At 38.1% G+C, this 26910-nt stretch overlaps 1 protein-coding gene across 2 annotated transcripts in view; it reads right to left on the reverse strand.

Moving 5' to 3' along the window:
* MSH1 (MUTL protein homolog 1) overlaps positions 1 to 26910 on the reverse strand; it is a 63987-nt gene that overhangs the window by 11713 nt on the left and 25364 nt on the right. For both annotated transcript variants that reach the window (XR_606288.6, XM_008811444.6), the window contains exons 11-16: positions 26340 to 26445; positions 26159 to 26234; positions 21339 to 21397; positions 16467 to 16534; positions 7139 to 7312; positions 2784 to 2990 (exon numbers count right to left, since the gene is read on the reverse strand). Coding sequence is in view for 1 of the 2 variants with exons in the window: in XM_008811444.6 (XP_008809666.2) it covers positions 2784 to 2990; positions 7139 to 7312; positions 16467 to 16534; positions 21339 to 21397; positions 26159 to 26234; positions 26340 to 26445 (690 nt within the window). In the remaining variant the exon portion in view is untranslated. The remainder of the gene's footprint in view (positions 1 to 2783; positions 2991 to 7138; positions 7313 to 16466; positions 16535 to 21338; positions 21398 to 26158; positions 26235 to 26339; positions 26446 to 26910) is intronic.

Raw genomic sequence — 26910 nt, forward strand, 5'->3', positions numbered from 1 at the left:
CATTTGACCTTAAATACATATGAAGAGATTAATCAAAATTTTACTTGCAACCTACCCCTCAAAACTAGCAATCCATTTTGAAGTATTAATACCTGTGAGCAAGGTACGCCATCTCGGTATCGAGCCACGTACCAGTGCCACCCTGTCACTATATTGGTACGCCCGGCACGGGGCTGGTTCGGTGTACCAAGTGCCGGTACGCCCCCGACACTGTGCAGTGACACCGAACCTGTACAATGCAATATCCCCATACCGTCCAGTTCGGTACGGTATGGCGTATTGTGCCTGTGAGAATGATTGCATGAAAGCTTTGAGGACTTGCGCGAGCGTATGTTTAGTCCCACATTGGTTATTCGCTAGGTAGATTTTGAGTACTTATACAGGATCAAGGAACCCAAATAATAACTTCCGGCTAGCTATTTTGGGTGAGGTCCTGGGTTATTACAAATGGTATCAGAGCGAACCTGACCCATAACCTATGTGGACTAGGAGATACTGCAGCACGGATCCATTGAGGCTGACCACAGGCTGATCGTGGTGTTTGTGATTAGATTTGAATGAATTTGAACCCTTAGCCTGACGAGGACGTTAGGGCTTAAACGGGGAAAGTATGTGAGGTCCCGTGCGGGCGTGTTTAGTCCCACATCGGTTATTCGTTGGGTAGATCTTGGATACTTATACAGGATCAAAAAATCCAAATAATACTTTCTGGCTAGGCATTTTGGATGAGGTCCTGGGTTGTCACAAAAGCATTACAAAAAAAGAATTGATTCAACTGACTGTCATGCTGCGCTTGAAGAGCCCCAATCATTTTTAAGAACTTTTTTCTTGCAAGGTTCGCCATACCGACCGTACCAACGTACCGGTGCGGTCCGGTACCGATACGGTACCGATATCGAACCGAGCCGAACCGATACCGTACTGAAAGTGCCACAATGCATAGCACTTAGCATGTGGCTTTAGCCACGCGCTGTCTTCCATGAAGAACACCTCGTACTAGTGCGAACCGGCTCGGTTCGCACCAATATAGGTATGTATCGAATGAACCGAGCCGGTACAGGCCATGAACCGATCGGTTCCGACCCAAATTGGGTCAAAACCGATTTCAATAGCCGTACCGTACTAGTGTCGACCGGTCGGTTCAACAGACCATATTCTCTTGTCTAGTTACATATCCACAAAATTTTTAGAGAACTAGGACAATGCTCCATTTAATATTTCCATATTTGACCTTGGCGTGACAATCTGCTTTCTATTCTTGTAATATCATTATGTTAATCTTGAATCACAATACCTTCATCGAGTCGAACATGCGTGCTGCAACCATTTGACTTCAAGGTGCTCGTAAGGAGGATATAAAGAACCTTTGCAACAGATGATGTTTTATAAACATCTGTTTAAGTGTCATCAGATGATATTTCCTTTGGGAGACAGGCTAATGAAATGGGAATTCTAATTTTAGTTAATTAACCCAACAGAACTTGAAAAATCTAGGAGTTTTACAAGGCTGCGCTCTCAATATTCCAGAACAATGAAGGTACTGTGATTTGATAAATGAAAATATTTCTAATCTAGCAATTTTAATACCAAACAAGTATTTAAACAAATGCTAAATTTACTGTTGTGGATTGATTTGATAAATTTCATTCCACCCTAGAGTTGCCCAACATCATTTTTAGTAATTACAGTGGCAAGTGGAAGGATTAGAAGTTTAGAACAGAAGTAATCTATGATCAGTTCTGCTTCTGCTCTAAGATCGTATTCCCCTGCTCCATACCTTTGGTATCAAAAACATAAATTCTTGGGACTATATAATGCAATGCAACCATGAAGATGTACTATTTACAATAACTGTAAATAGTTGTATAAGTTATTTGTATGCTTGTATATTAAGTTTGTCCGCTAAGCTAAGGGGTCAGGATAATAAGATATTTTGTGCTTATATCCACTTAATAGCTGATTGGCATTTTCATTCAATTTAAACCTTGTTCCTCAGGCTGCAGCATTCATCATTCTTCTTATCTGAGCACAAAACAGCTTATACATAACTCCTTTTGCATTCTATAAGCAGACTGCAGATATGCTCTTTTATGTTTGGAAGTTAAAATAGAACATACTTTAGTATTCAAACTCAATAAGAAAGGAGCTCCAATTCATAAATTATATATCAACACGTACTTTTCAGCATTGTGTCACTTTGAGGAATATTTTGCTAACAATAGTAACTTCTGGATATTTTGGTCCAACCTTATGGTTTATATCATATAGAGAAAACTGACCACCCCCAGAATTAGAGTCCCCTTCCCTTTTATCTGAAATGTCTTTTGTCCCTCCACTTTATTTAGATTAAAAGTCATTTTGTTACCACATCTCAGTGATACCACCTTCATCTTACTTCTCAATGGAGTTACAGACGGAGTGCTGCTCACAAATGCAACAAAAAAGAAAAGAAAATTCTCAACATGGAAGAACTTCTATCGGTATTAGTAACTACCAATGGCCCATTTATTCTCAAATATATGTAGTTGAAGATCTCACTTAAACTTTTATATATAGCATAAGACAGTGGAAGATACTACTCTTAATTCAGAAACCTGCTACTGCTATTATAACTAATTTATATGCAGGGTGATGATGCAGAATGATATACAAGGCACAGTTTAATAGTTGACTTTCATTTGTGTATGTATATATATATATATATATATATATATATATATATATAAAGCTTGATATAGAAAAGCATGCTGAAATAGAAAGACATTGATGGATCCAAAACCTACTGCAACAGATAAGGCCTTGGCAGCCCTCTCCACTTCTGCAAATGCCTCCTCTGCATGGATCCTCTTCACACGGCCTCTCCATGATGATTCCATATCCTCAAAGAACTCTCTAGGAATGAATTCGAATGAATTTATTTCTTGATCACTTTCACCACTCAAGGAGATTATTTCACCTATCCTTTGTGAAACCAAACTGCATTCATTCACCTAACGAGGCAACAAAACAAAAGTAAGAATTCCAAAAAAAGAAAATCCATATCAGCACCTCTTGTGTCTTAAGATGGCATACAGTTTGAACAAATAAAAGCAAAATAAGTATAGAATTAACCTTTTAAGTAGGGACTACATTATAAATAACAGAATAAAGATAAATAATCTGCATAATTTGAATAATAAGAAATGGTTCCCAGCTTTTCATCTTATGACAAAATATTCAAGCAGGGTAGTTTATCTAATGTTGTGTTGGTTGTGCACATCAAGGCATATCCAAGATGGCTTGAAATACAGTGCTTTTGCAGGTGGTTCTCGGCTTCTGCTCCCTGGTCCACACATATAGTTAAACAGTTTCTTGTAACCATGAATTGATGGATCAAACTGGGAAGGGCTACTCATTGTTACAACCTACAATAGCCTACAGCTAGACTACCTTAAAAAAGAATGTCGTGCTGGTAAGTTGTTGATTGAGGACTAAATTATATTTCAAATGCAAAGAACAACATAACCATAGCCAACATATGCTAACCATCATCTGTAGGGGTGAAAGTGGATCGAATAATATCCGTTCCGATCCATTTTCGTATCCAAAATTATCCGGATATAGATAAAAATTTGAGCATCCAACTAATATCCATATCCATATCCATATTCGTCAAAGAAAAATGGATATAAATATGATAGACAACTATCCATATCTGACTATCTGATTCCATTTGTAACCCTATTTAATTTTATGTAACATTCATAAACAAAGATATACAAATAATATTCAGATCTTAAAATTAATTCCTTAAAGGAATAGATTAGTGCATTACCTCTTTAGATCACCCTTCCTTGGACCTAGTCGAGTGCCTGACGATCTCAATGAAATCTCGAAGTAGAGTCTTCGACGGAGCTTCTCTTGGAACTTCTCCCAACAAAGATCTCAATGAAAGCACCAGTGTTGGCCCGCGGTTGTTGCGGTCCCAAACCCCGCGCCAAGGATCCGCCGAGGGAGATGGGATGGTTGTCGTGGGACCGTCTTTGGGCGGGTAATGCGACTATCTCTTGCTGCCTCGAAATCCTTGTCTATGCTCGAAGATCCTATCTAAGGGCTCGGCAAGAAGCATCACACGATATGGAGAAGAAAACAATGAATTCAATTCCAAAAGACAACGCAAACAAGAACTCTAGTAAGGACGGGAAGGGTCTATACTAGCCTAATACAATCTAGAGAGGATTGATTTATCCTACTCTAGCCCAAGTCTAACGCCTAACCCCTAAACCGAAAATAGGCACAAGTGCCTCCCAAGCCTTGCGGCCGACTCCTTAAGGGACTTACAACTCAAATAAGCAAATACAATGATCAAAGATATGTCTCACAAAAGGCCTAGGACTCCCTTATATAAACCTAAGACTCATGTGCCATACATGGCTTATTGACGGGGTAATTGAAACTACCTCCTAATCATATGGGGAGAAAATTCAAATTCAAATTCAAACTTCTCCCATGTGGGTCACATGCTGACAATCAAATTAAGAAGGTGAGCATGAAATAAAGTTCCTAATCAACCGCATGAGGAGAAATTCAAATTCAAATTCAAACTTCTTCCTTGCGAGTCACATGCTGAATGCGCGTGTGATCTTCTTAGGCCGTGACATGTGTCCTCCTTCAGCGGATTGCTGATGTGTCGCGCCAAGGAGAAATTCTTCGGTTGCACTTGGGCGCATAAAAAATTTCTTCCTTGTTTGGCGCATGCTCTTGGTTGGCATCCCGCGGATCCTTGTTTGAAATCTCCCATGTGCTGCACATGGGCGCTGATCTTTGGCCCGCTGAATCTGGGCCTTGCTCTCCTGGATCGAATGGCCATAGAAGAGCCCTGGGACTCCTTCACGGATTGCTAATGTGGGCATTCCCGGAATGGGGGGCTTTTCCATTATGCCCCCACACATGGGGCCTTCCGATGGTTGCCACTTGACTAAGCTTGCTGCTGCCCGCGGCTAGCCTTGATGCACGTTGCGACAAGTGTTCTCCTTCCTTGTTTGGCCATGCACACGGATTGCTGAAGTGGTGCATGCATGGCTTGATGATCATTGGCCTGCTGAATCCAGGCCCTTGCAATTCCGAGGTCGGATAGATATAGAAGAGCCCTTGCTTGGCAGGGACTCCTCCATGGTTTGGCTGCTTGACCCATGTCCCATCCTTCTTTGGAAGGGATTTTGCTGCTGCATTTGCGCCTCCTTGTTGGACGCCCTTGATGCTCGCCATGTGCAACACAGATAGCCTGATGTCTCCTAGTCCTGTGGGGGCTCTAGGGTCGTTGGATGGCCGCCACCTGTCTTGGCCTTTAGGCATGCTTGCTAGCCGTGTGGTGGACGTGGGCGCATGCATTTTGGTGTGCACGGGCTAATGGACTCGGCCCTGTTGGTCGGGTCCCTCCACTCGCACCCACGTGTGAATAGGCTTTATTGGATGCAGTCGAGTGTGAATAGGCTTGGCCGGATGTGCTCGGTTAGATGTGCACAAGTGTGAATAGGCTTGGTCCTGTTGTCGCCCGTTGCTGCAATGCTCGCCCGAGGTGCGCGCTCTTGGCACGCCTCCAAGCAATGGATTTGGCTCATCCTTGGGCCGCGGCCGATGTTGGGTTCCACCGACGTGCCTAAGATTTCGGCTCAGCGGAGCGGGGGTCTCAACATGCGCTGCCCACACAGCGCGCATGCGGCGCACTGTGGGGAACCGACCGGTTCGCACCTATACGCATCTAGTACCGGCCGGTTTCGGCCCAGTACCGCTGGGTTTTGGCCCCTAACCAGCCGAACCGGTTCCGGCAGCGGTTCCGGCTCCATAGGGGCCGAAACAGTTTTCCACCGCCAAACCAGACCAGTCAGAGACCGAACCGATTCAGTACAGGTTGGACTGGCCGGTACTGACCGGTTCAGCATTTCTTGGGTTGCATAAGTGTTTAAGCAGAAAAAAATGACGGCTTACATTTGCATGAGTTGTGCCTAAGTGATAAAGCACCGGACAGCCATTTAAGAGGCCACTTGCGCATTTAGTTACCAACTTACCATTTTTTGTAACAATACCCTCGACCTAGTTTTCCACTGAGAATACCAATAATATGAGCAAACATCAAACTTTAACAGGTATTGTCTCCTCCTTGGATATTCCCTTGTCATGTATTAGGCCAAAAACCAATACTGCCTCTCTTTTATCATGCTATAGCATCAAATTTGGATGCTTTTTGGTGTCTTATTGACATCAGGGTTACAAACCATGAAACCTACACATAAATATTCTGACGACGTAAGTTATATTTTTCAGAACATCTACCTTTCCCTTGTTCCTCATGGCTATAAGTTTACTTTTCCCTCCATTGAGCTTCATTCCTCCTCTGGTTCCTCTCTTGACTCATGCTTTTGAGGCCCGTGACACTTGTCCACTTCTAGCTAGCTGACAAAAGGCAAATAAAATCAAGCAAATAGCCAACATATTGATGCCATAGTTGCTAAATGTACTGCTGGCTATGAGCAAAGAACTCTATTTCCCTCATTAAAATAAAATGGCAAATAGCTCTCCTCAAGTCATCTAACTAATGCATAAAGTAGGACTTTATACCTAATTAATTTTGTCAATTGAAGCCTATGGATTTTGTTCGAAATGAGAAGCACAAAGAACCTTCGACCATCTATGCTATTAGCTAGATGTTTTAGCATGAGCATTAATGTGTGCTGGCAAGCATGTGTGTTGCCAGGCCAACCAATACGCATCATCACTTTGCTAAGAGCCTACTAAGTCCTTTTCAAATTTTTCATTTTGTTTTCTTTTAGGAAATCCTTTGTTATTTTTTTGTTCCATGCAAGAAGTTAAAAAAGGCTTAAAAGCCTTTTCACGTCTTTTTTTAATTTAAAAAGGGTTTTAAATCCATTTCTTATGGTTTTGGCATGGAACAACATGTATGGCAACAGCATATGCCATTCTGGCCACAGGTTAGCAGTACAACAAATTCGTTTCTTTTGCTTCAGTACGTACAGTTGCTTAAAGTTAATGTTAACGATGCTATAACATCAAGGCACAAGATTTTAAAATTAATATAACAAAAATATGGAGCTAGATACAACCATATACAAGTATATCATACTTGTTTAAGAAAACTTACCAGTCTATCATGTTCAACTTTCAGTCCAGTTGCTACCCAAGTAGGTTCCAACAGTATGCGTAGGATTGTAGAAAGCTCAGTGATTTTATCCATCTGCAGAATTTCATCAACTACATTCTTTATTCTACAGAACTCTACATGATTAGCCTCCTTCGACTCGAGCAATTTCACAAGCTGCAAGATCACACCAAAATTTATTGGCATAATTAAAAGATAACATAAATAACAGAGCTTATTAAACAGAAGGCATGCATTCAAAAATCCATGTAAAATAAACAGCATTAGTGATCTATAAAAGAGCCAATTCCAATGGACTTATCGAATGTTCCCATTGGCGTGCGTCCAATAGGAATCAAACCTACTTGCCCTGGTTGGGCATTTCACCCTAAGAATGACAAATGTAATGCATTTACAAGTAACTAGAGCCTCTATGGTAGATTTTTCATAATATCGTATCAACAAAATAACAAAATATAGGTTTGAGGTTTCTATGTTAGAAGAAAAAAAAATCCAAATGTCAACTTTCACATTCGCACATGGAATCATACAAAGAAGCACATTCCCATGAGCGAAGGCATGCCTGCACAGCAAATTTACATGCACAAGCACATGCTACACACAGAGATGGCTTATCAAGGAATCACAAATTATAAATTGATGTATGCTAATCCCACATTAAGTCAAACAGCTTCACTAATGTTGAGCTATTATAACAGTAAAATAGGCATCAAATTCAGAAAGATATAGAAGCATATAATCCAGACAAGTCGATAACAGATGTGTGCTCACATTTCTAGGAAAGCGACAAAAGATACGAACACAATTACATAGCAAAGGAAAGGAATCATGATGGCTGACTGACCAAATCATGGTTTGCCAAACCATCCTGAACTGCCTAGTTGAGGGGATAACAAACCAAACCAACCCAAAACCAGGACAGTTCAGGCTTTCAAAACCAGGCAGGGAGTGAGCTGGGCCAGACCAACCAATTCTACCCAGTGTTGGGTGATACTGACCAGGTTCGGCTAGGCCAAACAAGCCCTCTCTTCTTATTAAAAATTGCATCCCCCCTCTCTCATCTTAATTTCAAACCCAATCCCAAGTCCCAACCCTTATCTTCTCGCCATTCTCTCTCTAATTGCTAGCAATCCTTGTGTTGATGTCATACGGTGGCTCAAATCTGAAGCTTGAGATTGCCTTTGCCTCAGTGCCAACCTTGCCAAAGTCACCTCCATTGTTGCTGATCACCCTCCACACCCTCAATCTCCATAGGCCCCACCACCTCTACCACCACAATCTTCTCCATCAACCACCAATAGGATGCTAGAACCCCTGCAGCCCCCCCTCCTCTCATCTTTATCTTTAGATTTTAGGGTAAAACACTAGATTAGGTGAACTCACATAATGATGCATATCGCACAAGGAATGCTGAATCTGCCCGTCTTGGCCGGTTTACTTCATACCGGCGGAGCCGAAACCAGCCGGTACAAGGCCGAACCAAACGGAACCAGACCGGTTCCTTCTAATTCGGCCAGGACTTGGTGCGAACCGACACCGAGTCTGGTTCGATCTGTGGCATTTAAGGCCACGACGAGCTGTGGTCATTTTGGCCACAGTGCACCGCGCGCACGCTGTGGCCTTTTGGTCGGTTCGGTACCAGTCCGAACCGATACCGGCGCCAACCGATATGCCGACCAGTATTGGTTTGGCGATCCTTGATATCGCATGTCCATATGATATAGTGTTGGGTCATACCATCCCGATACCCGATCAAGATGGGTCACAATAGCGGTCTGGATAATCATAGACAAAATATACAGTAGTCAACAGATAACAAGTATATATTGCAATGCATCAAAATTACAATGATTATGGTATGAGAAATCATCAAAAAATCAAGGTAGAGTGGTGCAAAAATCAAACTTAAAAGCATTTATCGCAAAAATAGCCTTGCAAAACAACCTTTTTTGCGCATTTACGCCTTAAAAATTGACATATGCATACATACTCCTGGATTTCAATTTATTTGTATATGCACCCGTGCCAAAATCTAGCTAGCCAAATGTCAAAATATACTAGTTGTTTACCATATAAAAGGACCTTAAATATCCTTTCGCAACAATATCCTCCAAACTTTTCCATCAGCCATTTAGTTTTTGAGGATTTATTCCATATTACATAATGTAATGCTATTAAAATTAATATATAACTACAATAATTTCACAGTATATAACAAGCAGAATAACTAAATATCTCAATTGTTTTGTATCAATTTACATAATTATGGGGCACAATTTTATAGTATTATAATAGCTACAAATTTATATCTGCTTACATAAACATTTTAGTGATTTTTGTTATGTATTATTATACTATATTTATAAGATTAATATATAACAATCAAACATTAAATAACCTAATAACAATTTTTTGTCAATATAAATAGTATCATATAGTACTCTTACACTAACATAATAATTTTTCTTACTAATTTACTATTAAAATAAATTTTCAAGACAATATCTAACAATTTAATTTTTATATATAAAAAATTGTTAAAAAAATTGTCATAGTAAAATTGTAATATATTGACATTATAAAATAGTATTACAAATTTATAATTAGTATTAATGAATAATTTTATGAATATTGGTATACTACAAATAAATTAGAAACATATATGTTAATTGTGTTTAAAATTGAAACCCACATATTCTATTTATATTGATGAAAAAGTATATACATATACTACCATTAGAATGACAAGAATATCTATTACTTACAGTAATATACCCATATAGATTATATTACACAAATAATGATATGAATATGATATTCACGATAATATCAAAATTATATATTATATCGCAAGGGTTCAAGAAACAATTCTGCTCCCATAACAAAATAAACTGTACTAAGCACAATATAGTAGTTCGGCACCAAAAGGGACACTATCAACCAAGGTTCACTATCTCGTTACCGGACCCGTACCGATGACACTAATACGATGTTGGTACGGTATGATATGGATCTTTTCGGCATACCGAGTGTTGGTATGCCACCCATACTTGCTATCAATATCGAACCGATATGGTACGGCATGCTTCGTACTTTCAGTTCGGACCGGTATAATGAACCATGATAACTACCATGGTCTACCGAACTAGGCCGAAACGCACGTTTCGGGCAGTACCGAGCCGATCAGGTGCAAAACCGAATCGGTTTGGCTTTAATATTTGGTTTTGGCCCCGAACCGACTAGAAACATCTGGCATCGGTGCGAACCGGCCTAGAACCGTCCGGAACCGTTCAAACTCGGTGCAAACCAGCTGGTTCACACCAAGCTGACCTGATTCTAAACCGGGCCCCCTCTTTTGAGTGGTATAAACTTTATATCCATTGTTGCGAAGGCCTTTCCAACAACAGGTGAAAGCGGCAAAGAGGTTTCCGCTGCTCTCCCTTCCTAAAAACTAAAAAAATCCACTAAATTAGCAGTTGAGAAGGAAGATTCAAGCCTAAATAAGATGCGTTTCCTCCTCCCTATCTTATTCTCTTGCCTTAAGGGGCTTCAAAAAATAGCTCGAAAATTGCAAAATAAGAAAAGATGCCAAAATTTTCAATCTGGGCTTGATTTTATTGTATGTTGTAGATCAACAGACGATCTAAATGATGACATAAAAAATTTTACTTTTCGAATTGTATATAATTTTTAAAAAATAAAAATATATTTTTGAATTCAAAAATAAAAAAATAAAATAAATTAAAATTAAAAAAATATGTAAAATCAAAAATGTATATAGAGGCATGCAAGCTACTCTTCATAAAATATAGTATCAATTCATTCAAGTTTTGATGCAATCATGCACAAAGTAGTCGAAGCCTAAATTTGAAAAAAATCGAAAAATAAGTAGCCTTTTGATGCATGCCCAAGGGCCTAGAAAAATATGTGTAGCATCCATTGTTAAGATCTGTATGGATCCAAGCTGAAATTAATTTTTTAAAATATTCATATTGAAAAATTATTTTTAAATTTAAAAAATAAAAAATATATATAAATAATTTCAAAAATTACGAAAAATTAGTAGTACATATTACATAATTCAGAAGTAATTTCTGAGCTAGAAGTCATATTTTTCTAAATTTATGAAATTAAACATATTTTTAAATTTAAAAATTAATATATATATATATATATATGAAAAATTAGAATTATGTATTAGATATATCATATGTATTTTCTGAGATGAAAAATTATCTTTATCGTAATAAAATTTTTCTATTTTTAAATAATTGATAAACTGGCGTACTTGATAAACTTGCAGAAATTGAGCTATTTAAAAAAAAATGAGCCAGAGCATGACATTGGCTAGGATCATAGACCAATGCTCTTGGGTAAGAAGGATGTGGTGAGCTAATGGATCCTAATTCCACTTCAGCCACATTTCAGCGAATGTGGCAGACAATACGTACTATATGTCTGCCATTTTTACAATACAAGTTGTCGGTCTCGGTGTAGATCCTCCAAGTCCGAAGAACATCTACGATGAGCTTCTTGATAGTAATAAGGAGCTAGAAAAATGGATTACCTTCTATAAGAGTAGGTGGCCCACATATGGACTGACGGTGATGTGTAATGGTTGGACCGATCCTACCAGACGGAGCATCAACTTCCTGACATATTGTAATATGAAGGCGTTCTTCCACAAGTCGGTTGATGCTTCTGATCAGGTGCACGACCCCACGTACATCCTTAAACTGGAGGTGATTGATTAAGTAGGAGAGAAAAATGTCGTGCATGTCATCACTGATAATGGGCCACAATATATGGCCATCGGAAAGATCTTGATGGAACGGCAGCCATATTTTCTGGATCCCATGTGCTACACATTGTATCAACCTCATGTTAATAGACATTGCGAAGATTCGTAGGGTGCAACAGATAGTGAAGACAACTCAAACCATCATCAGGTATATTTATAACCATACGAGGGTCCTTTTACTGATGAAGAGGTATGCAGAGAGAGAGATCTTGAAACCTGGAGTCATACAGTTTGCTACCAACTATATTGCACTTGATAGCCTTCTTGAGAAGGAAGCAGCTCTACATCAGATGTTTGTTAGTCTCGAGTGGCAGGCAGTAGATATGCAAGGGTCGACACTGAAGGGAGCAGCATCGAGAATTTGATGACCGGGTAGACATTCTGATAGTGAGCCACTACGATAGTGAAGGCTACAGACCATTGTATGAAGTACTTTAGACTGTGGACAGCGAGAGGTACCCCAAATGGGCTTCCTGTATCACATGATGGAAAAGGAGAAGACTCAGATCATAGAGGCAGATCCAATGCATGCCCATGATTACATCAACATCATTGAGCGGTGGTGGAACTACTAGATGGCTAAAAACTTACATCTAGCAGGTAAGCAAAAATATTGAAAATTAGACTGCTCCAATATTTATACAATTTTACAATGACAATAACGAACTTTACCTGCAGCATACTACGTGAACCCTCGGTTCCAGTACAGCATAGCTGGAATCAATATGGATGACGAACTTCTGGCCGCTCTGCGTAATATGATTTACAAGATGGAGCCATATCCAGAAGTTGTGGCTTTATGTCTAGAAGATATAAGTTAACTTAAGTGACATATGTAAGTTAACTAGTATCTTCAATTACTGACATATTACAACACGGTTCTTTTTCACAGACCAAAATATTTACAGAGAGCACGAACAACTTTGAAATCTCTGCAGCTATCATAAGAAAAGTATGAATCTAAGTATGTTGCACATCAGAAGAACATTTACCTGGCGTTAGATGGTTACTAATAAGGTATTATCTTATATGTAATTTTTTTCAATATTTTTGCAGCTATACGGTAGATTCATTTTGGGTTGTCCACGAAAAATCTTAAGCGGCTAACTATCCAGATCCTTTTCCAGATGGTCTCCTCAAGTGGCTATGAGCGCAACTGATCTACCTTCACCCTCATCCATAGCAAGCAGAGGAACCGTTTGACACAAAAGTGCCTCAACGACCTGGTATATGTTCACTACAATCTAAGATTGAGGCTGAAGTGCATTCAGGAAGAAGTAGCTTTCAAGTATACAGATCCAATCCATAGTGCTTTCGTTAATGATGAGGATGATCCTATGATCGGATGCTTGTGGGCCAGCAGCATGAACCAGAGTTTGATGAGCAAAGATCGCCTCCGCGATCACCAAGTTTCGTACGCAGTGAGGCTAGGGTCGATGCAGGACAATGAGCTGAGAGCAATATTCCATGCATCCTTCTAACTGATTGGTTACTGTCACAGCGGAGTCGGTCACCATATGACTCCTTCGAGACATTCTCTCAGAGGTATGATTAAGAGATGCTTAGACGAGGCCGCTACATAACTCGATCGACTTGGTCAGAAGGGCAACGTACATCCTCCTAGCATAGCCAGGCAGAGAGGGGCACGAATGGTAAGAAGACATCTGCCCAGCACACCAAAAAAGAAAAACAAAAGGCATCTATAGCCCCAATGGAGAGTCACGAGAAGTCAGTTCACTCGGATTCAGAGATCAGTAGGAGCAATTCTGGTGGTCATAGAGCTACTTGCCAGAGAGAGTGGAGGACAGAAAACCATCGTTTATGAGACAGTCGTAGGGTGGTCTTTGATTCATCGGTGAGTCAGTTTACGCATGCTACACAGGATAGAGACCATGGTGCATGATCTGATAGAGCCCACAAGAATATCATTGCGTATCGAAGACGGGCTCCTCGAGGTCATTCAGGAGGATACAATGCAACTGTAGATGACCTCGCACATGGAGTAGGATCCATAGGTGTATCAAATTCCGAGTCGTATACTGAATTTTATTATCCACAGCCACAACCAGCCTATGACCCATACGGATACGAATATGGTACGTTTGAAGCATCTTCCGGTAGCTACTACCCTACGTAGTATAGAGCATCTTACGAGTCGAATTCTGCTGCTTGCATATATGGATGGATCCCTCCACAGCCGTATTATCAGCCAAAGAACACCTTTTAGAGCCAGAGCTTCAATGAGAGATCCTGATGCTTATAACCAGCCACACTTTCCTTATAGGATGAAAGTACAAGACTACGCCGCTTGGATAAAGAGGGGGATGATGTGCCGCCTGATCATGTTGATAATCTGGATACCTATGAGGCATCGCCACTCAATCCGATTTTAGATATCGGTATGTATACATTTAAATGTATGTAATTGATTATATTATTTTTTAATTTTAACGTCACTACTTGATTTAAGATTATTTTATATTGTTCATTGTAGCATGCAGAATCTCACAAATCATTTTATGATTTGTATCATTTTAAAACAATAAGATGCATCATTTAGGTTAAACCGGAATCATAGAAACATCAAAAAGCATCAAGAAAATATCAAAAAAAAATTAGACTTAAAATCATTAAAAAGTTCGAAAAGAGCGATTATTAATTAAAAAATTTTGAAAACTCTCCAAAAAAAGGGCATGCAGATACGAAGACCGGCACACCCTACCCGTACTGACATGGTACGGGTCCAAACTGATACCGAACCATACCGAGCGCTGACCGGTACAAGTCTTAGTAATGGTTCGGCGGATGTTGCTTAACTACCATGTGTTGGTATAGTACACCGAGCAATGATTGGTGGGCAAAATATAATATATTAAATTATTACAGCGATATTGGTGGGCAAAAACTCAAAAGTCATTTGACAGTTGAAGAGATAGGAGGGTTATTCCTACAAATGAAAACTCTTATCCATACCCCTATTTGAAAACTATTGATGGTATCCATCCTAGTACTCGGAATCTTTTTATCTAGGGTAAAACACCTACTTTGGAATCTTCCCGGACTTCCAAAATTGCACCCGCTTCCTAAACGCTTCCTTGCTAAAAGTGTTTCTAAAATATCCTCCTCGCACTAGCACCATCATCCGCTCTGGATTCTAGAACCTAAGGTGTTAACACAAAAGGGTGTTCATGTCTTTTCAAGCTTAAATACTTAGCTTTCGCCATCAATAAATCATATTTTAAGAATACATGTATATAACTGCAAATAAATAAAAATTAGAGGTATGTATGCAACAGTCAATTTCATAGGGCTAAATATGCAAAAAGACAATTCCTAGGGGTATATATGTGAAAACATGTTTTTCAAAAGTAGAAAATGAAAGTAAATTTAGAAGATGAGTTACAAGATTTCTTATTTTTTCTTTTAAAAAAAGAAAGATTAAATGACAACAAAACCAAAAAGGTGGTAAGAATGTAGTTACTAGCATTGTTGGCACTTGGCACACTTGAGGTGCTTAAGGGTTTATGTCTTGAGCTGTTATTTTTTGGGTTAAACCATGTCACATTTGGGCCTAATACATGCAAAATTTGAGGTTTCAAAAAAGACCAGCTTAAATTAGACAGTTTTTCCTTTTTTTCAGTCTATTCCCAGAAAATAACCAAACAGCATCTTAAACTATTCCATCCACGCATAAGATTTGACAACTTCTCTTATTCCAATATTTCTTACTCCTACCGAATGCCACATAAAGAATTTCAACCAAAACAAGCTAATATTGGTTCAGTTTCAATGGTTTGGTTTTGGACGAAACAGTGAACAATGAGCCTTGAATGCTTTTCTAAGCACCATTTAACCATTTAGTATTAGCTTGGGGAGATCTCATCTTTTCTTTAGGTACATAGGCCCTGAAGTGTCAACTATGGATCATTTTCTTCTTTTACTTGAGTTAAAGGAGAAATATTTGCTCATGGATGATAGTTATAACCCTAACAAGTTGAGACCTTCAGAAAGGTCCTATCAAGGTCCAATCTTGGTACCAAGTACTGTATCAGTTTGTCACCAGTTTAGTATGGTTAGATCAGTCCGGTACTCAAAAGTATCAGTATGCTTTATGAATTTTTCTTAAATAAAATATTATTACAGAAGAAAACAGATGAAACCATGCAAAGTTGCAAACAAAGAGCTTACATAACACAATACTCTAAAATCTTGTGTAGTAACTTTTTAGTATTCTTTTATTTTTCTTCTATTCATTTTTTTCACTTTATCTAGCACCTTTTTTTGGCTTTTACATCCAATTTGATACATTGTGATCCAGGTAACCAAGCATAATGGCGTAAAACTTTGACACACTATTCTCTGCATTAGAGGAAACCTAAACTCAAAACATTCTAACCTTAATGTACAGCTGGTTGAAAATAATAAGTAGCAATAAAACAAGCACTGGAGCAAAACCTGCAGCTTAAAAATGAATTTTCAAATTTTATAATTGAGTGTCCAAAATACAACCTTTGGTGCTGATATGCAAGTAAACTCAGGGATTGAACAAGTCACATTGCTCATAAGCCTGCATGCCTCTGCCAGAAAGAGCACTGACTTAGAATAGCATCAAATAAATATAAACAAATTCAGTCGAATTGGTATATAATGCACAGAGAAATAAAACCAGAAATAATTTATGAGCAAATAACACCATGAGAGAATCGATAAAAATGGATGCTTTTATATGGAAATGAAACTTGAGGAAAAAAAAATCAAGGTTGGAAGAATGCAATAAAATAAAAACACAGAATAAAAGTAATATGTAAACAATTATAATGGCCTACCCCGTCTATGCATTCTATATGTTGACTTATGTACAGTTACATACAAATTGACAATATAACTGAATGTTGAATAAGTTCCATAATAAATCGCCTGTCATATGCCAAGAGCTTCCCCAAAAACAATAAAATCTGCAGTAAAATTACCACTGGAAGTTTAAGTTGACTGGATGCTAGGTCAAAATGATGCTGATGAATAAAACAGTCAGAAGTCTGGTCTGCACCTCAAAGATTAGACAAACAGAAATTTGAATAGCTTTTTGTCAAGGGGATAGCATCAGCACCAATGCCATTTGAGCTTTCAATAATTTGAGCCTTTATATCAATACTTGGCTAAGCATCAAAGTATTTACATGAAGCTCTTGGTGCATCACCAGTAGTGTTTTCCAGCTAAAACAAGCTTAATAGATCAGATGTCTGGATTACCACCGTGTTGCCCATAAACCTCATGAGAGACGGCAACTTCAAGACCCAAGACCCAGCATATATACATAGTGTAATAAAGAAGCAAAAGTAGAAGCCCTAGGAGATTTTTGTACTTATCATGGAGAATAAAAGTGAAGCAAGTATATCTAAAGGAGCAAATATATCCACATAAAGGAACATTAATATATAGAAGCTTGAAGGACACAGCAACCTACAATCTCACCCAAAAAAGCTAGCCAAAAGGTGTTTATTTTGATCCTTGGCCCTATTTAAGTCCTTGATCTCCCCAATGCATAACTGGTGTGGGACTAAATACACACTCTCGTGGGTCCGCAAAGAAACAAGGGGAGATGAGAATGGTTCCTGAACCAAAAAATTGACAATATATGGAAATAAAGATGTGTAGACTATAATAATGCTTCCCCATAATGACATCAACTGCGCAAGCATGTGAGATTGTTTACTATGAATCAAGGATCGCTGAACTGGTACTGATAGGCGTAACAGTCGGCCACCGGACCGATTCGGTACTGGTTCGGACCGAACCGAATCGATACCAAACCGGTAGCACTAGTTCGATCAGGTTCACTCATCCAAAAGCCCAAAAAAAATTGGAACCGGTGCAAACCAACCGAACCGATCGGTACAAGCAGGTACCATTTTTTAATGCCGACCGGACCGGTTCGGTACGGGCTGAACTGGCCCTATGAATGAAGGATTCCATGAGAAAAGATGATGCTACAAATGATAAATGAGAGCAAGAGCTCATGTGCTTAGAAAGGAAAAACGCTAATGGGTCAACAATATTAGCATCAACATTTGAAAAAGTTAGAGCAATCAGGTTCTTTGTGTTGCCATAGTCAAATAGTAGTTAAATCACCCTTTTTTAAAATAATTCAGTTGTCAAATAAAGTCAATGTTAAGTCATGAGTCAACTTCACATTTGTCTTCCCCATGAAGTTTGCAAATACCAACCCATTGCTGCATCTGACCAACTTCAGTGTATGTGGAACAATCGACCAATTTTATCCTTCTGCTCCAAAATGGATGTACTAATCTAAATTGGCTACCACCAAGAATTCTAATATTTGGTCCATGTACATAGTTGAGAAAACATATTACTTCCAAATTGTCTCCTGATACAAGCTAGGCTGGGAAAGTTCCTTGGCTTCATTCAAAATAACATAAACTCAGAGGAAGAATAAAAAAGGGATTGCAGAACCGGAAGTAAAGAAAGTGGGGAAAACATTTAGAAGATGTCACCTACAAGTTAGGAATGAACAAATAAAAGGTCTCACACGTCGCAAGTTTTTGCTTGACTGTTGACCTCAAACTTCTGCGGTTCTGCCTTCATGGGGCTCCAAAAGAAGAGCACTTGGCCTCCTGGCCTAGCACCAGAATCTTCATCCAAACTCGATTTTAAGTCGCCTGGCCTCTACCAAGCTCCTCCTCTAGAAAACCACAGCCTCACATCATGGCTCACACAGCATCTCGCCACACAAGAAATTTAAGAAAAAACTCATTGACAAAAATATTATTCATTACTTGATGAAGTCTGGTAGAATACAGTGGTATCTGTAGTGTTTAAGGGCCGTACATCAGAACGAATTCGTGGAATCCAAAATACTCAACTGAAACTAAGAAAATATCAAGAAGGAAAGACAAATTGGAAAAAACTTGAAACAGGGCCTATTGACAGTTTTGGGAATTGGATGGCAGTTATTATGCTGCTGGGTTTTTACTCTAACCACTAAGAATCTGCTGAAAATCACTTCCAGTCAGATTCAGCTTCAAAACAGTGAGATCATACTAACTTTTCCTGAAAATCAGTGACAACATACTGAGTTTGGTGTAAGAATGCCTGTTAAAAATGCGACAAATGTATTGGACAGCATTTCAGTTGCTGTCAAGTGCTTCTGATGGCACAAGACTATGTACATGGTACAAATTATGCAATTAGACTATGCAAACAGCTGTTCCAGGCTTCCAGCATTCACAGAACAGCCCCAATACCCTTTCATTTCTTTTCGACCATAACTTGCTCCTTCAAAAGCTGATTGCATTATTCAAGATGCGTCTAAAAGCTGACACAATCCTGGACATCATGGAAGTGGTTTGAAGCTCAAATTCTTCATGCTGGTCATGATGAAGCAATCTTTGTGCAGCTGTGCACACTCTGATAATTAGAAGTCTCCATTGCTTCCTGGTGCACCTCTGGCCTGCATCAGCTCTCTAACAGCTGGGAACATTAAAACAAATCTAGGATCACAAAAGCCACGCATATAACATGTACCCATTTTTATGCAATCTAATTACCTAACCATAACTATCCAGCCTTTTCCCAACTATCTGGGGTTAGTTTCATGAATCATCATTCGCCAAATATTCCTATTTATGCTAATAAAAGTTATTATGTATCCTTCGTCGCAACCTTCATCTATAGATACATTAGGTCTTATCTCCTTTTCTTACCACCTTCAGCACAAACTAAGTATCTCTCCCTACTAGAGCTTCCTCAGGTCTTCGTTTACATGTGCATATCATCTCAATCAATTTTCTAATCACTTTTCTTACTTTTTTCCCTTATCTCACTTTTATACAATCTAATTATGGCATCTTCACCCGTTTAATCAGAATGCAGCCATCCAAATATTCCACACGATAAACTAATAAATACATCTTAAATCCCACCCTTAATGTCTCTCATCGAGTGTAGGTTAGTAAAGTAAGCCAACACCAAACCTGTTAAAACCCTAAAAAGCTAATCATTTTGCAGATTTCACTTATTTTATTTCTTCAACTGTCTTATATCCACCATTGGACTGAGTCCTTCTAAACATACAATAAGAAAATTCAGATCCTTTGCACAGATCTTTGAAGATCAAAAAAAATTATAAGCTCATGACTTTCCCTTTATCTAGAAAACCGTACATTACTTATGCTACTATACTTTTAACTCCTTAGGTAGTTCTATGTCCACCAGCAAGTCAAAGACTGCACCACTTCCACCTTTAGCGGTGCAAACTCCTTTGGCACCTTAATGTTCTTAATCCTACTATGGTCAATAGGGCCAACCGTTCGCTACTCTGTGCTCACCAAAAGTTAGCCTCAGAACAAGTTATACAATATGTGCAGAGATTAAGTTGTTCTTTGAGGTTTCTATATCACTCATTAGATTTCAAACAAGCATCTCCTAATAGAGTAACAAAAATATGACATAAAACTCTAAGAAATTCATATGCTGGTTGAATAAGGAATATGTTGCAAACATAAAAGAAATTTTCTTTAAATTAAACATTCAGCTTATCCCAAATCTTTACGTAAGTTTTAAGGAACATTACACTAAAACTTAAAACCAAAATAAAACTCCCTATTGTTCCTCGAGTAGGTCATAATCAGAACATATTCTTGGCCCTTATTTCAACTTCAGTGTCATGCTCATATTAGCAAGTCGTAAGATGCTTCTTGCCTCCTGGCTTTCAAAGTAAAATCTTTTTAAAATAGTAGTTCATTAATTAATGCAAATAGTTTTTCACCCAAATTTTCCATGATATGGACTATTGGTTTTATTTCTTAATTTTTAATTTAAAAATTAACCATCCAACTTTTAAATAATAGAAATTCATGTTTTGGACATGTTAACTGGAAAAATATTAACAAATGCACACTCACCTTTTTGACAAGCAGAATAATAATAGAACTCAGTATCTTTCTGGCCACCCTGGCAGGATTCTTAAACAACATATACACTCTTGCAGCTCTAACATGAAGAGATCTTTGATAAGAAAAATTATGAAATTCATGTTGATCCCACATACAGAATGTGGGAGAGGATATTTCAAATCAAATCACCACTACCTTTGCCCAGAGTAGTAGGTGCATGAATGAAGAAATGGAAGAATTAAATAGATGATTAATGTCATGGTACTCAAGGTTTGATGTGCTAATCTGTGAAAGACTCATGATTCTATTACTGCAAGGATGCCCAAGTAAGATTAACCACGCAAGTTTGATTTGTCAAAAAGTTCTACTACCCAAATGATGACACCGAGATGTAGTTCTAAAATTGCAGACATACAAATTTGTTATTCTTCTTTCTTTCAATCTGGGTCAGATGATAAGCTCAACTTACCTTGAATTGCCGAAGCAATCTCATAAGTGGGAGGATTAAGAAGAAGATCTCGAATATACCTGTAAGATAAATAATTGCCATGAATTTGACATTGAAGCATGCTTATTGCTCATTTACATCCTAAGCATGACGATAATTCGAGGCAGTAGAGCACCAAGTATACTAAATAACTACAGTGAGACTGAAATGAAGTATGAGAAAGAGATCAAAAATGTTATAGACTGTACTACTAAAATTTTTCAATTACAAGATGATATCCAACTCTTACACAAAAGCTACAGCATCTCTAGGATAAAATCATGCAGAATAAGATCTTAAATTATTTATTTAGTAAAGTAACTATAAGTCCATAACATAGTGAAAACAACTACTTTTCCCACTGCACTAACATTTTTCTTGAAAAGGCTAGAATCTCTACCACAACCTCATGATTCCTATCCAGGTCTTTTGAAGCCTTCCTCTACTCTTGGTCACAAAAGTTGGAGCTTCTCTTCTCAACAAGGCCACCTCTAGTCAACTCATTAGTTGATCTGCCACCATTTTTTACCATGGAGACAGCCCAAACCATCATCAAGTATATTTATAATCATATGTGGGTCCTTTCACTGATAAGGAGGTATGCAGGAGAAGAGATTTTGAGACCAAAAATCACACGGTTTGCTACCAACTACGTTGCACTTGATAGCCTTCTTGAGAAGAAAATAGCTCTCGTCAAATGTTTGTCAGTTCCGCGTGGCAGAAAAGTAGATTTGCAAGGGTCGGCACTGAAGGTAGCATTGTCGAGGACTTAGTGATAAGACAGACATTCTGGCAACGGGCCACTACGATAGTGAATGCTATCAGACTATTATATGAAGTGCTTCGAACCATGGACAATGAGAAATACCCCCAGATGGGCTTCTTGAATCATATGATGGAGAGGGCAAAGATTCAATCAAGGAGGTAGATCCGACATATATGCCTAAGAGTACATCGACATCATTGAGCGACGGTAGGACTACCAAATGAGTAGGGACTTGCGTCTGGCAGGTAAACAAGAATATTGAAAATTAGATTGCTCCAATATTTGTACAATTTTACAATGACAATATGAATCCAGATATATTACACATCAGGAGGACATTTATCTAGCATTAGATAGTTACTAGTATGATACTATCTTATATGTAATTTTCTTAAATATTTTTGCAGCTGAATGGTAGATTCATTTTGGTTTATCCGAAAAAAATTTAAGCGGCTAGCTATCCAGATTCTCTTCCAAACAATCTCCTCAAGTGGCTATAAGCATAACTGGTCCACCTTCGCGCTCATGCACAGCAAGGAACCGTTTGACACATAAGCATTTCAACGACCTTATATATGTTCACTACAATCTGAGGTTGAGGCTGAAGTGCATTCTACAGAAAGTAGAGCTAAAGTACACAGATCCAATCCATAGTACTTTCATTGATGATGAGGATGATCCTATAATCAGATGTCTTATAGGCCACCAGCGGAAGCCAAAGATTGATAAAAGGATCACCGCCACGACCGGCCAGTTTCATAGCCAGCAGGACTAGCATCGATACAGGGCAATTGGCAGAGAGCAATATTCCACACATCCTTCCAGCTAATCAGTTACAGCAACAGGATTCACCATATGACTTCTTATCCGAGACATCCTCAAAGAAATATGATCGAGATATACTTAGACAAGGCCACTATGCTATCCGGTCGACTCGGTCAGAAGGGCGACATACATCCTTCCAACATAACCAGACAAAGAGGCACGAAAGATAAGCAGACAGCGAGTGGCATGAAGGATAAACAAGCAGCTGCCCAGCACACCAAAAAGAAAACAAAATACCTGCAACCCCAATGAAGAGTGTGGAAGAGCAAGTTTACTCAGATTCAGACTAGAAGCAGCAGTTCTGATGGTCATAGAACTGCTGGCCATGGTGGAAGTGGACATGAGACCACTGTTTATGAGAGCCACAGGATGGTTTTTGATTCACTGATGAGTCCCAATTTATGCATGTTACACAAAAAAAGGAACCATGGTGCACGATCTGATGGAGTCCGAAAGGATACGATTGCATATAAAAGACATGCTTCTTGAGATCATTCAAGAAAACACGATGCAGCTGCATATGACCTCGCATGTGGAGTAGGATCTATAGATATATTAGGTTCGGTGTCGTATACTGAATTATATTATCCGCAGCCATATATAGCTTATGACTCATACGGATACAGATATGGATATGGTGTGTCTGAGGCATCTTCCGATAGCTACTATTCTACGCAGCCCGAAGTATCTTACGGGCCAAATTTTACTGCTGGCTTATTTGAATGAGCCCCTTCGCAGCCATTTTATCATCCAGAGACACCTCTCAAAGCTAGAACTTCAGCGAGAAATCCGAAAGTGCTTATAACCTAAAGTGCGTTCCTTATAGAACGAACATACAAGACTACAATGCCGCTTGATTAGAAGGGTGGGCTGATGTGCCTCCTGACTATGCTAATGATTCAGATATCTACAGGAGACGTTGCCGCTCGACGTAATTTTAGATATCGATATGAATGTTGGACTTTAAAAATATATAATCGATTATATTATTTTATATTTTTTACCTCACTACTTGATTTGAGAATATTTTATGTTGTGCTTGAAGTATGCAACATCTCACTAATCATTTGATGTTTTGTATCATTTTAAAACAACAAGATGCATCATTTAGGTTAAACAGGAATCATGGAAACATCAAAAAACATCAAAAACATCAAAAAAATATATCAAATTAGACTTAAAATCATGAAAAAAGTTGAAAAAATTGATTACCAATTAATTAAACTTTAAAAAATTTAAAAAAATTGGGTGCCGGTTATTAAGCATGCCGATTCGAAAACAACATGCCCAAGCGTATCGTGTTTCAGTATGGTAATGAACTGATACCATACCGACCCGAACCAGCACGCCCAAGCATATTGTGTTTCAATATGGTAACAAACCGATATCATACCGACCCGAACCAGCACGCCCAAGCATCCTGTGTGTCGGCATAGTACCGAACCAATACTGTACCGACCCATCTGCCAATCGGTATAGATCATGATACCGGTTCGACGGACTTAATTCAAGAGTATCCACTTGAACTCAAATCATTTTGAAGTTATCCAATTAGAAATGACGATTAATTTCAAATAACCTAAGATTCACATTTCCAAAGAAGAATGCATCAAGATCTTGAGGGCATGTTATAAACTTGATGCAAGAGCTGTTTATAGATTTCAAATTTTCAAAAAGAAACTTTAGGCTTTAAGCATTGACAAGTACTTTTAAAGTTTCAAAAACAATAGCTAGTCTAGAAAGGGTTCAAACACCGGATACTTCTTAAAATTTCAAACATAGGAAATAGTTCAACTCTAGGATTTCATAGAACTTCTCAAGAGCAACTAGGCTTTAGGGTTTCAAAAGAAAGCATAAGCTTTATATTGACTATCAAATTTATAGGATATAATTTGAAAGCCTAAGTTCCCTTATCCACAATCCTCTTCTCCTTCCTCTTCTTCTTCCTACTCTTCTTTTCCTTCCTTGGTTGGTCCACCCTTGCCTCCAATTATACGTAAGGTAAATCGGCTAAGTTAGTGGGGCCTGCTAGGCGGCTTGCCTAATTAGGTCAGTTCCCTAAGCAAGCTATTTCCAAAGGTCACAAGAAAGTTCGGTTCGCATAAGGATATGAAACAGGTGATGAGTCAACAAGTAAAATTTCCAACAAGGCCCTTAAGAACAACCCTCATTTTCATGAATAATATTTAAGTAAATATGAAAGTACCCCTCCCCCCAAACCTTTGAGTTCAATAAAGATACTAAAAAATTCAAATTTCTTAAGAATTAAAAGCTGTTTTCTTAGTGTTTGCTCAAACAATAAATTTCTAATGCCGAGTCAAAATTTCAACTTTTAAAAGCTAAGCTATTTCTAAATCTTAAAATTTCATAAAACTTACTATGCCAAAACATTGTTAAAATTCTGAAGTCTAGTAGGAATTAGACTTCAAGGAATATCACCTATTTCAATATTATTCAACAATTAGCATACTAACAGAATGTTCACATGTCAGTATATCATATCCATACAAGTGTCTAAGTACAAGAGGGTTATTACACATATGAGAAGTAGGAAACTTTAATCTAGTAACATGCACGCTATGCACTGAACTCAGAATATTGCTTATAAGGGATAAAGACTACGATGAGAATGGCCAGCTTAAAAATATGTTTGCATGATGAAAGAACTGGTTGAATCTTTAGGAACCAAAACATACAAAACTTCAAAGACTTGGAACAGTTGAAGATCAGAGGTGGTGATTTAGACCCATACTGGGAATTTCATGATGGCATTAGGCCAAATATCACAGACGCACAAGAAGTGCAGTTTCATGGTTGGAGAAAGGCCAACAAACTACGCTTTTTTGTCAATTTTAATGAGATCATAGAATCAATCAGGTTGAGAAGTTTGCACTGTATACGAATTAAAAACTCCAAGGATTTATTTTGAATAGTTGGCAAAAATGTAAGTTACTAAAAATTACCTGCTTTTGATTCAACCAATGAGCATTTATGTTTCAAAAATTCAAATTCATAAGATATAAAGCTTTAGTCAATAGTCCAAAGATCAATATTAATTACATTTGGGTAGAAAAATAAAATTCACAAGCAAATTATACAAACAATTTTCAAAGCTTAAGTTGTCTATGATATGCGCAAAAGATTTTCCAAGATTTCCTTTGTATGCCAATTTCTCGTTTGAAAAGGAAATTAAACAATAACGAAGACTCACAATATTGGAAGGCCAACACAGTTTACAGGAAGCAAAACCTTCAACAAGCTAGGTATTCCCTCAGTTGGTATGACTCCTGCAAAATGTGTACATGCATCAATAATCAAATGTTCATTAACATTAGCATAATTGGTATTACTTATAAAAAGAAATAATTAGTATCAAATATATTTTCTCTAACCTATTTGAGTTGCAGTTCCAAGATACAAAGGTTGAGGCCTTCTCTCTGAATATACAGTAACATTTCGAAATGTGGTTTCTTGGTCAACACCATATATCTCTCTTACCTTCAACAAATGCAAAAATGTTAACCATAAGATTAAGATACTTTCAGAAAATATAAAAGAAAAATTGAACTATGTGCATTGTATTTTGGAGGAGCAAATTTGAAAATTAGCCAAAGTTATCATTAGATTAGAGGAATATGGAATAGTTTGTAATCTCGGTTACAATAAAGGGAAGGACAAAATAACTTCATTTCCATCAAGTTCAATTACTTTGCAGCTAAATCTTAGTTGCAAGAAGAAACTTATCTTTGTTTAGTCTTCAATGCTCATAAATCTACCTTTAATTTTAATTCCATTTTATAATCTGGACTAATAATTCATTTTGTTAATGATCAAATGAGTAATAGAAAAAAAGTACTATTCACATGACTTCAATTTTCTAAGATAATTTATTGGAACACTTGAGGATGGCAATATTCTCATATGATGGAAACCATAAGATTGTCTGAAATCTACGATGGCTTG

Source organism: Phoenix dactylifera, chromosome 3 (assembly GCF_051530095.1).
Source record: "Phoenix dactylifera cultivar Ajwa chromosome 3, Ajwa_hap1_PhDact_Kaust_v1.1, whole genome shotgun sequence".
Taxonomy (NCBI): domain Eukaryota; kingdom Viridiplantae; phylum Streptophyta; class Magnoliopsida; order Arecales; family Arecaceae; genus Phoenix; species Phoenix dactylifera.